Genomic DNA, 12,553 nt, shown 5'->3' with positions numbered 1-12,553 from the left:
GGGCAATTCCATAGACAATGACTAGTCATGACCCTGAAAGGAGTATTGCTTATTCCACTGTATTCTTTTATACCATTTTTTTTTTAAATGCATGGTGTTGTTTTTGGTGTGGTTGGCTAAGGAGACAACATATCCTTCTTATTTTAATGCAGACATTAGTGTCTAGCTAAGCACAGTCATCGTAGCAAATCTTGGCTCAGCAAGACAATTTACACAACACTGTCACTGTTAGATGTAGCAGACTTGTTTTTTAAATGTATGAGAATTCTGAGTGCCTGTGTTCCCCAACTCTGTACAGTGTTTCAAGGAGCTAAAATTAAGCAATATTAAGGCACTAATTAAGATAAGGAAATTTTCTCACTCTGATAATAACATTCAATCTCTTGTTAGAGGCTCTCTTAAAGTACATAAATGAGAAAATAGAGAATCTTATTTTAGCAATGCAACCTTAGTTTGCTTTCCCAAGAGAAAACACAAGTAAATGTCACATATAGTAATAGGATCAAAACATTCCAATACAACTGTGATAATGCTTTAATTCCACTTTGGTATATATTACTGTGTATTTGCTGGAAGTGCTTTTCAAAACAGTCTGATTTACCGTGAAAGTCAGGAAAAAGATTATGATATTTCCAATGGAAAAAGTTTGTGGGCAGGCCAAGAATTTTTTAGACATTTCAGTTACTGGATGAAGCAAAAAGAAAAGTTAGTTTTTCCTTTATGGTGATGTTAAAGTAAAAATTATTGCAGCATATTCACTTAATGTGAAATATTCTTTTTGTTATTTTGTATCTGAAAAGTGTTGAAAATATGTGAAGTTTCAGCCCAGTTCTGAATAGGAAATTTTTACAAATATCTGTATAGTTGTAGGGATTGAAAAGCTTTTTTCTCATACTTTTTCTAATTGGTCTTGCTGTCTTGTAGGTTTTTCTTATTTTGTATTTTTGGGGTTTTTGTGAGTGAGTGTAAAGAGGCATAACCCCCCAAAAATTACATAAAGGGGCAATTCACTAAATCACGAATCCACATCCGTCAGTTGCTGGAGAACAGCAGACAGTTAAACTGCTTCATTTCACTGTCTCTGCTTCTACATTCTCAATTTTCTTTTTGGAATGGCTGAGAAAATTGATGTAATCCTTGGCTTGCTCTCTGAATTGCTTCCTAAACTGACACCACACTATTACAGAGAAGCCTCAGGTTTTGTGATGCTCTCTGCAAACCACCTCATGCATCACTGTTACCATAAAGCTATTAGAAAACTCAACTCCCCCACCATGAACGTATATCACGCCCTTAAGTTTCAGTAACAGAAGATGATGATCTGCATTATTTGTTCAGAGAGATCAAACTCCATAATGTGTGAGGAAAACAGCTGAATAATCAGGAGGACTACAATAGGAGCAACATATGCTCCTGGTGCTTCCTGCTGAGCCTGCTGAAACGGCTTAGTTACAGATGCCAGCTTTCTGTGGAAAACATTCTTGCTGCAAAGGTGGGGAGTTCTCACCAATTCTGACAAATAGAGGATCATATTGCCTGAGCTGAAGAGTGGGAGACCACTTACAAATTACTGTGTTTTAGTTGTGATTGGGATTGGCCCACAGAAACAATCAATTGAACACAATATTTGTCTTTGCCTTTCTTTGCTTTCAAGTGCAGCTTAAGTAAAAGTGTTTTGAGAGCCAGGTAATGGGAATAAATAATTTAGCAGTAAGTAAAAAATGTAAATTGCAACTATGAAATAAAAATATATTTCTAGATATCCAAAATCCAGACTTGTAAGAACAGAAGTTTGGAAAATTCCCCAACTGTTGCAGAGATGGTCCAACTGTCTTTGAGCAGTAATTCTGCACAAGTATGTATAAAAAAGGCAGGTAAAGAGAGGCAAATGGAATAAAAGCTGTTCATGAGAAAACATTCTAAGACCATTGCAGTTTTTTCTCCCATCTTCCACGTTACTTGTCCTCCCACCATTATCCCAGGAAGATTTCTCCCACAGTCCATAAAAGATTTGTTTCCTGGCACTTATGAGAGGGGACAAGGTCACAAAAGAGTTGGTGACAAATCCACAGGTAGGACATTCTTGGCCCTCCTTGTCACTGCTCAGCAAATGGTTCTCACTGGATGAAGGATGAGACATACCAGTCTAATATTTCCTACCCACATTGCATCCTCATACCAGCTGTCTTTTCTCTTCTGTGTCCCAAAGCTCTCTAGTGCCCAAAACCTTTCTCAAACCCTGCACCATCACAACGTTGTTCCAGTTTGAAGCTCTAACCAGCTATTGTGTACAAGATCCTTCACTTCAGCCTTTTGTTTTCAAGTAACTTAAATTAAGATTTTTACAAGATATATGAGATGGAATTAAAAAATATCAAAAGAATTAGGAGAGATAATGTAGGCTGCATTTACATAAATTGCTTTCAATAACGTTAAATGGAAACAGATTTGTGAGACAGAAGGAATGGGATTGCTCTGAAATGTTAGGAGAACTAGTGATTTTCAGAAATGGAGCAGTTAAATAAAACATATTGTTTTCCCTCCATGTCACAAGTTACGAGACAGGTATATCCATTTGCTTTATTTAGACTAATTTATTTTCTTAAGAGAAAAAGTGCTGGGAACTTTTCTTTGAAGTTTTGCTATTGTCATGGATTTATATGTGTGCAGAAATTATTTCAACATGTGCTTTAAGATTGTCATTAAGAACAAGTTTTCTAACACTTGTATGAATTATGCAACACTTATCACCCACCAGATTATTGCCCTTCTGGTGAGATCACCAACTTAAGTTTTGATTGTTTAAGATACTTGTTCCTCTCTCATAGGTGATATCATTGCCCATGTATGAATTCATTACCTCAGCTATCTTACATTAATCTTTATTTACTTACTGCATGATCTGGAATTTTTAATGAAGATGCATCTTCGTTTATTGTTGTAAAGACCCAATTTATCTTGATTAAGTTCCCTGAAATCTCTTGATTCCCAATTCACGCCCACGGAATTGACAATACCACCTGCTTCACCTTCTTCCCCCTCAGACTAGTAGCCAGAGTCACATCCCTATCCACTTAATCCATGTCTCACCTTCCTACTATTGTGTTCCTTATCTTTCCCTGCAATAGGTGAGTTACGCCATCCTGAGCAGGATACCCATTTATTCCTGCAGCATAAGAAATACAGGATGAAAAGGGGAAATGATGTGCAGGTATGGAGGCAATACCTCCAGCAACAGTCCAGCTTGTCACTCTTGCTCAGGAGCTGCAAGAGTACTTGTAGCAACTCTTCCACATTTACAAGCTTAATGGGATCATTCCTTTGTCTTGCTTTAGTGTTCTCAAAAGAGATTTCCAGTGGATTGATCGAGGAACAGCTGACATTTCCTCGGCTAGAGTCATTGCTCTCCTAGATCTTCTCAAGCCCAAGATGATAGCATTAGTACTTATGTCTACACACTTTCTTCATTTGTTGGAGAAAGTCTTGACATCCTGCTGATGTCAGGTTTGCACTTTTCAACAGCTTGGGAGACCAGCTGGAAAACACCATGGCACATTTCCCTGGATTTCTGTTGTTTTGAAGATCAGGAAGAGATGGTCAGGATCTGGTGAGCCCAGTTCTCATCTCAGTTCTTGACACTGTCAGACCATGGGTCTGCCAGCTGCAGGTTTGAGAACTGGGAGTGTCTTCTCACTCTTTTTGATAATGACTCAGCTTAAGCAATTTACCAGAGGAAAAACTGTGGGATGAGAAATTGAAGTGAAAATAAAGAAACATTAAAACATTTATTTTATGAGGTACAAATTTTTATGTTCCTTCAAGTCACCAATGTGTGTAGAAACATGACTTGTAGAGCCGAAAGTCAAGCTATAAATAAACAATTATTACTTGGTATACAAGTCTGAAGAAAAATTATAACCATGTCTTCCAATCAAGTCATATTATATCTGTAGGAGCTGACCATATTTATGGTTTAGACAATATGCATCATTTTGTTGCTATACATAAACACCTATTTAGAGCAGTGCAGTGTAATTTAAGTTGATGAGTTCTTGCCATCCTTATAAATTAGTTTAGATGTTTGAGAATTCCACAAAGACAAAATGAAAAGAAAAGTTAAGAAGAAAGAGCGTTTTTTGCTGTGATTTTTAGTTTTGCAAGGCACAGAGACTCCTCTTGTCTTTTGCCTTCTGGGTTTGACTGATTTAAATATTGTAACTCTGTGATGGCCCTTACCCCTTTGTATGTATAGAAACACATTCAGTCCCAAAAAATTAGTTTTTTCCTCTATAATTTATGTGATGAATTAATTTATGTAGCATATCCGTGAAGAGTGAAGGTAAAAATCTCATGCCATGGAAGAAATTTATGCAAAAATGTTTTAGATGTATTTAAACTACGGTATAACATAGGGAAGAATAAAACCTTTTTTTTTCCCTTTTAAAATCTGTATCACTTAGTACAACGCACTTTCTTCAGTGTTTGCAACATTTAGTGTTTTATTACTTAGAATTTATTGCATAAAATATTTCTGCTCTGTTTTTCACCAGCTCCCCACTTCTCAGCATACACATATATCCATTTATGGGGTGGGAATTATATTTATCTTGGCAATAAAAGTGGATCTCCTTTTAACTTCTTCTGTCCTGACCATCCTGTTTAGAGAACGTGGAAGCTCTGGGAGTGCATCCAGGTTACTGACTGCTCTGTGCCTGCAGCAGTTCTGTAAACTGTCCTTCTCTTGTCCCAGAGTCCTTAACAAGGCAGGAGCAATTAAAGTGGAGAGCATGAGCTCTACCCATCATTTGTTGTTGGAAGGTAGCTCCCAAATGAAATAAGTCAGTAAATTTGTAAACTAATTAAGCTTCATGTTTTCCATCCTTCATGTCCTCTTTTATGTCTGGGCAATGCACTGCAACTAATTGTGTAATTTTCAGCATGTTCAAGGAAAGATTTTTCCTGTTTATTTATTTGCAGTACAGTGGCATTATTCATTAATGATTTGTCATTCATTAGAGAGCATGTCTTAAAAAGTGTCTGTAAAGCTACTTGTACAAATCACAAAGATGATCTCTGCCTTCCACTTCAAATGGTTTTTAGCTTTTCAAGAAGTAGTGATTTTATTTTTTTTAAACTAATCCCTGAGGAGAAATAACAGAACACCCTGATTTTTCAAGGGTATCTATTGCTTCCAGTGCTCAGGGGTGTTTAAAGCACAAACCACTACAGCTTGTCAGATTACAGATTTGTTCATATGTTATTACTGTAGTGCAAGATGGAGGTACTGAAGTGCAGCAGACAAAAAGAAGAAATGCTTCTGAGAACACTCGTTGGCTTTTTCCCCTCATCATATGGGCTTGCATACTTTGTCTAAAGAAAGGTCTCATGTCCATTATATTGCCAGGCACAAACAGTGTACTTTTATAAATTTGGACTCAGCAAAATTGATACCTTGAGCTGATAAAATCCTGTGTTTAGATATACAAAAAGAAACAATAAAAAAGAAGCTAGAGAGGTTTTTTTTTTTAATTATGCATAAACTTTTGTCTCATGTCTATATTATTTTAAATAATATGATTGGATTATTTGCAAATTGAATGAGTTGATAATCTGGTAGATAACCTAGATGTCTGTTCAGTTCACTGAGGCAAAAGGAATTTCACAGTAGATTTCAGCAGAGTGAATTTCACACCAAGATTTGCCAATCACTTTTCCCTAGAAACGGAAGATTTGAGCCTTTGAAATCAGCATCTAAATTTCTATATAGGACATAGGATTTCATGCTAATTCTTAATTTAAACTATAATTTTTCTGATCTTTCTCTTTAACTATTCCACTAAGTATTATCATCTCTTAACATAAAACTTCTCTTGTACTTGGACATAAGATGATGAATTTGGGCAATCCTGCAGAATAAAAATTATATGATGTATTGATTTGCTCTGTGCTCCCTGTAAAGGATAAATGTCCCTGTAGGAAACAGCAAAGAGTACATGGCTCTCAATGTGAAGTGTTATTCAATAGTAAATACGGGAAAATGTTGTAGAATAAGCAGTTTTCACTATGGAGACAGATGGTCACATCACTTGGCAAGCATTCAGCTTTTTTCCCTGAGATGATTAAATAATGTTTATCAAACAATAGACAAGGATAAAAATCAAGGTAGCCTTATATTTATCTAAAACAGAATGGCAGGCTGCTCTAGAACTGTCCTATAAATGACAATGAACAACTTTTGAATGAAAATCAATAAGGTGAAAAGAGAATTTTTCTGCTGGGTTGTAGAAATATATATCTACATATATTTTTCTTGTAATGAAATGTTCTGTCCTCTTTCCTAGCCCAGAAATCAACATACTGTTTACATACCTGGCAGAGTGTACAATGATTAGAGGCAAAACCAGATGGCCATATTTTTCCTTGTCTTGTTTATTTAGATGATGGATAGACGAATCCCTACTTTACCTGTCAATCCAGCTGTAATTATTTACATTCCAGTGTGAATTTTTTCATGCCAGTGCTCATGCAGGTACACACTTGTGCACACACCAATAGAAGTAAACTCTTTCTCTTTCTTCTGCAGGTTTAGAAAGAATTGCCAGAGATTCAGCCTATGAACAAGAAGGAAAAGTGCAGTTTGTCATTGATGCAGTGTATTCCATGGCCTATGCCCTGCACAACATGCATAAAGATCTCTGTCCTGGATATATTGGTCTGTGCCCAAGGATGAGCACAACTGATGGTAAAGAACTGCTTAGCTATATCCGGGCAGTAAATTTTAATGGTAAGTTACATGCACTCTTTTTTTGCCCCTCTCCCCTTTAAATGTTCCGTAAGTGACAAGTGGGGTTTTATTCTTTATATAGGATACTTTAGGCACAGTGGAAAACAGGATTAGAAGCAGTTCTCATTTAATCAGAACTCTGAGTTTTTCCACCTGCTCTGAAACCTCCAGTGTATTTTTCATCTTAACATTTTTCATCCTAACATTAAGCTGCTCCCAAAAGAGGCAGATGTTAAAAATATGAATCTGTCGATCAAAATATTCCAGTGAAAAGCTGCTATTATGGAAACAAATTGAGGACTTGTACAATCTTAGTGACAGAGTAAAAATAATTTGACAGTGGTTGCTTATGTGTTTGCAAGAGAAAGAATTTAAAAAATACCCTTTTGAAAATCTCCTTCTAAAATTAATTAATAATTTCCTACATAAGCAAATAGTGAAATTACTTTTGATTTACATATTAAAATTTCAATTAAAACACTCACTAGCAGTTCCAACTTCTTTTTCATTTAATTGTTCTTGACTCAGTAATTTAATGACATCACTTCAACACAACTACAATATATATTTTTAAACAACACTACATAATGTTCTGTGTAGCTGGGATCTGCCTGCTGGCGAAATGTAGTTACAGGTGCTTAGGCTGTTAACAGTAGAGTCAATAACAAACTGGATTCAGGGATGAATGTAGATTTGAAATGTGTAGCACATACTTGATGGTGAATTAATGTTGCCAAAACCCTAAATTGTTTCATTAGAAGTCATAATTATTATAGACAATATTTGCCATTATTTTACAAAGAAGTGGAATGATGTAATTTGCTCTGTCTTGGTTGGGATTTTTTTTGCTAACTTGGTGGTAGCTCATGTACTACACATGCCTTCTGACTATGCAGAGAGAAGCATTCTATCACAATTTATTCCAATGGCCTCAGCTGCAAGCAGTTTTGAAAAAAAGCACAAGGTCATTTTGAATTTAGTTTCCGAGTGAAAGCTTTTTTTGCTTTAGGTAATACACCAGACCACTTGGTTGATACAAATGTTGGTTATAGTTCACAGTTTTTTCTTTCTATGCAATTTTTATGAAAAGGGAATCCCTGCCTCCAGGAATATAAAGTTAAAAGTCTAAATGATTCTTTAGTGATTTTAAAGAACACCTGGAACACAGAATGTTGCTGGAAAATGGGAAATATTGTGATGATGAAAAAGGTAGGCAGCATATTATAAGGTTTGCAGTGATAATTACCCACATTTCCAGTAGATGTTTTTCTGGGTCTGTGTTGTTAAAGCATAAAGTGATCTATTTTCATTTGGTGAGCATGAAAGTTTAGCATAATAAGATAATCTGTACATTTTTATATGAAAGCTTCCACTCCCTAGATAATTATATTTCATCAATACCTGTAAAAATTTCTGTTGCTTACTCTAAGTACAGCAATAAACAGAGATGAAAGCAATAAGCAGAGATGAAAGCATTCTGGACACTAAGGAAAATACATTTGATTTTGAAACAGTGATGCACTGAAAGAGAGGGGGAAAAAAAGAAGGAAGAAAAAGAAACATTAATTTGGGGTTAACTTCCTGTCCCATGGGATGTGTTTAATATTCCCCATACTAGGCTAGTCCACATTATGTACAAGTGGGCCAGTTGTTTGGGTGTGTTATATGCCCAAACATTTTATTTTCTTAGTCTTGCATTCAGAGGCATAAGAAGAAGATGGCTTTAAACACTTTGCCTTTTCCTATTAATTCACAATTCTTGTTCTTCAGGGCATCACTACTGCTGTGTCTGACAGAGGTGAATATTTTACATAGGTTACAAGACTTCCTGTGCTGGGAGTAAACAGTAATGTGTGATGTGATGCACATCAGTTTTGGTGTGCATCCTAGCCTCAATCAGTTATAATGCATTATATTAAATATTAACTGATAAATGAAAGGAAAACCCTAGCTATCTTAGCCATTCCAGATACCATTTTTCTGCCCTAGCAATCACTGGAGCACAACCCATCTGAGGCTGTCAAAGCCCTCCACCTACTCAAACTGTCTGCTTAGCTCAGGATCAGCATAATCAGGTTCTTTAGGACCATGCCCATCCAGATTTTAAATAGCTGCAGGGGTGGAAAATCCTCCAGAATTCTCTCTGAGTAGTCAATTACAATATATAATCATAATCACAGTAAAAAAAAAAATATATCAAGAAGTAAGTGGCATTTTTGAGACAGGCAGTTTTTTTCTTTTCTTCAATATTAATTTCTCCAGAAGATCCTACCCTTATGCATATTAAAACAACTTCTCACCTCAATTCAGTATGTCCCTCTTCACTCATGTAGTAGTGAGTAGGTTCAAGTCCAGTTAATATGCTGACACATTCACCTTAGTGGTTTCCACCTCACCAAGTGTGGTCTGTGTTCTGAAGGACCTCTGTCTGTCTTGTGGAGGGTATTTGCAAGGGTGAGAAAACACACACACGTTTTTCTGTTTATTGGAGTAACTGATTTGCTTTCGATTGCAAGAAATCTGTTTGAAGAGCATTTATTTTTGTTTACTTATTTTATTTTAATTTACAAATGATGAAGATTTGCTTCCCTGAATGATTCATGTGTGTAATATTCCCTGACACCTTCATGACTGAAGGATGATCATAACCACCTATGCACATTGAACTGATGTGGTTGATAAGACATTTGTTTCTGCTTAGATATTCTTTGACTTGTATGCTAAATACAGAAAATCTCATTGTTTATGATGATTTTAAATTTGAGAGAACTTGATTGGTAATAGAAATAAAGAAATTTGTATGCAAAATGTGAGTTACTGCTGAGTGTAGATTCCTGTTTTACTGTTGCCTGTGTTTTTCACAGGAGAGCTAGGAAAGAATGGTCTCTAGACTCAATTAATTCTCATTTATAATGGGCATTTTAAAATTAATTTAATTTAGTAGGAAAAGAAACTTCTAACATGTAACAGGTAAAGCTTATTACTGTGTATATCTAAAGTGTTTTCAAAAGAAAATAGAAAAGCAGTGTTCTGAGATATGGCATACTTAGTAGCTTGGATTCTTGATGGTTACTTTAAGTAGACCATAACCAGCCCATCTGTTTCTTTGGTCAATGAAAATATTATTTGATAGACTTTTGAAAGTTTCATGGTTCTATTTATCTTTCTTTTTCCCAGGCAAAAAGTGAATATTATAATTTAAGATGTTCTTATTTTAATAAGTTGCCACATTTGAAAGGTTTTTCCTATCACTCTTTGTATCCAAATGAGATATTTATGCAAAGCTGGTATTTCGTATTTAAAGTTTTGCAAAGAGAAGAGTTTTTCTTTTAATTAGATTTATAAATGGTGATATGCACAATGGTGTAATTGTGGCATGATTCAATATGTTCTCCCATCACATTACTCTAGTGTTCTCATTCTATTTAACTTCATTATTCTGTCTACAAAACAAGCAGGTGTTTTATAAGAGTTTTCACCGTGGCAGGTGCTGAGTGCTTCGTGAGAAGTGTTCTGTTGAATTCAACATAAGTGCTCATCAGTTAACAGGAACAGGACTTGAGCATGCATTTGCAGTGGATGGAAGTGTTTCAAAGGTGGTTTTGTTTTGATTTAAAAAAAAAGATTTATCTTTGTACTTCCATCCAGGCAAAGAATTACAGCATGGATGTAGAGCTATTTCTTGGATGGGAAAAAACCTCTTTTTTCCAGCCGCCTCTCTTGTGTGTGTTTCTCTCTCCTCCCAAGGTCTCTCTTTAGAGGCAGTGTAGGGTAGCTGGTTTTTGCCTACCTTTAGTCATATATTTCTATTTATATTTACATTTACACAATTTAGAACTTTTAGGGATATATGTAACTCTGTAACAAAATGTATTCACAGATATAGCAGTATGAGTATTAAACTTATAAAGGTAAGGGCAGCACTTGACCTCAACTCACATACTTGAAAAGAGACATCTTATTTGCTTTGGTGGGCTATTTTTCCTGGGGAGTAATAGGGATACTTGATAATTTGAATTATTTTATGCAAACAGGGATAATAGAGAATGGAGCAGAGAATAGGTGTCACTTTAGAATGACTCCCCTCTGCCATCAGTGCTTAGGTAAATGTCTGCTCTTTCAGGAGGTCACTGCAACATCACTTCCCTCTCCTGGTGAAGAAACTACTTGAAATATATCTTGAGTATGCAACCTTTTCTTTGGTCTTCTCTGGACAAAGTACAGCAAGTATGTTGGTTTCTCAGATTTTGTGACAAATCTACAATAACACTGGAATAGGCTGCTTAAATAAAGATGTGGAATCTCCATCCTTGGAGACACTCAAAACCTGGCTGGACACAGGCAGCCTCCTCTAGCTGAGCCTGCTAAGAGGAGGGGTTGAAGTAGGTGATTTCCATAGTTCTCTGGCCATCTCAGTCTTGCTGTGTTTCTATAACATTTATCTGGACTTGAAAGAAAGAAAAATATTATCACCTAACCCAACTTTACAATGTTTTACTTTATTCTTCCGGAACTAATTTCATAGTCTGAGTGGACGAGAAAGCCTTGCTGTTATTTGTTTTTTTAGATCTGTTAATTTTATGCCTTTGAGGAAAGATTAATTTTGGCTGAACACACAGTAGACACACTGCAGAATTAACCCCATTTAAAAAGGGAATATCAAAAAAATTCATCCTGAAAGGGCAGAATAATACCAGAGAATGGGAATGAAAGAACAGAAGCTAGCAGGCTAATTCAAAATAAGGTGTTGACTAAAATAAAATTAATGATCATTCTACAGTGTAATATTTTTTTTTCTGAGAAGATAGCATCTATACAGAACATTTAAAGAAACCCCAGAAGAATGAGATTTTTCATAAAGAATTCTGAACCCTCTAGAGAATCATTATTGTGGAATCAGCTGTTTACAAAATTAATCTTCTTCTGCTATCTTTTGAAGTTGCTCAGACATCAATCTATGCAAAACTCTCTTGATTTAATATTCAGCTCAGACTCTTTTAAATGTTTTCTTCAAGAAAGTTGACACCTCTCTATTCTTTTACTGAGTACAAAATTTGCATTCTCAAATCATTATTTATCATTAAAAGAGAAGCTTTAAAATGGTGCACTTTCAGGCTGATAAGTTTTGACATTTTTTGAGGCATTAAGCACAATAGAACTAAACGTCCCCCTTAAAATGTACTGGTGCTATGCTCCTCACTCAGGTTTTTAAAATTCCTCCTCTCAAGTCTACAACTACCCTTAGAGAAAAAAAAAAACTTTTTAAAAATAGCTTAAATTGGGCACGTCTTGCATTTTTTTGCAAATTATGAGTTCTTATAGGCAGCTCATAATTTAGAACTTTCTACTGTCTGAAACACTTAGGATCATAGGATGCCACTGGTACCATATTCTGATAGGATCAACAAACTATCAAAGTATAATGTGAGATAATAGCAGATGAGTAGATCAGATATGGATAAATAAAAATAACAATGAGTTGGGAAGGACAGAACACTGCTGGCCTTGTAGAACTCACTGTGGTAGCAAATCTAGTTTCACTAATCTGTACTCTGTTAAAAAAAATAGATAACAGCTTTCAGCTGCAGAAGTGGGAGTGGCAGGGGGAATGTCTGCTGGAGCTTTATTAAGATCTGTGATGTTTTTTCCGTCATACCTACACCACATGTCATAATTCTATGTAATTTTTTTAGAAATCTCGGTGGTACAGAGAAATGTTTGAAAACATGGTTAAAGCTTAAACAAACATAGACCTGAATTCATAAAATT

General features: G+C 35.6%; 1 protein-coding gene across 1 annotated transcript in view; it reads left to right on the top strand.

The window, feature by feature from the left end:
• The window catches only part of GRM8 (glutamate metabotropic receptor 8), a 306,292-nt gene that overhangs the window by 178,743 nt on the left and 114,996 nt on the right, over positions 1 to 12,553 (top strand). The window contains exon 6 of the mRNA XM_059847892.1: positions 6,584 to 6,784. Within this exon, the coding sequence (XP_059703875.1) occupies positions 6,584 to 6,784 (201 nt within the window). The remainder of the gene's footprint in view (positions 1 to 6,583; positions 6,785 to 12,553) is intronic.

The sequence above is a fragment of the Haemorhous mexicanus genome, chromosome 5 (assembly GCF_027477595.1).
Source record: "Haemorhous mexicanus isolate bHaeMex1 chromosome 5, bHaeMex1.pri, whole genome shotgun sequence".
Lineage (NCBI taxonomy): Eukaryota > Metazoa > Chordata > Aves > Passeriformes > Fringillidae > Haemorhous > Haemorhous mexicanus.
This window is presented reverse-complemented; position numbering and strand designations above follow the sequence as displayed.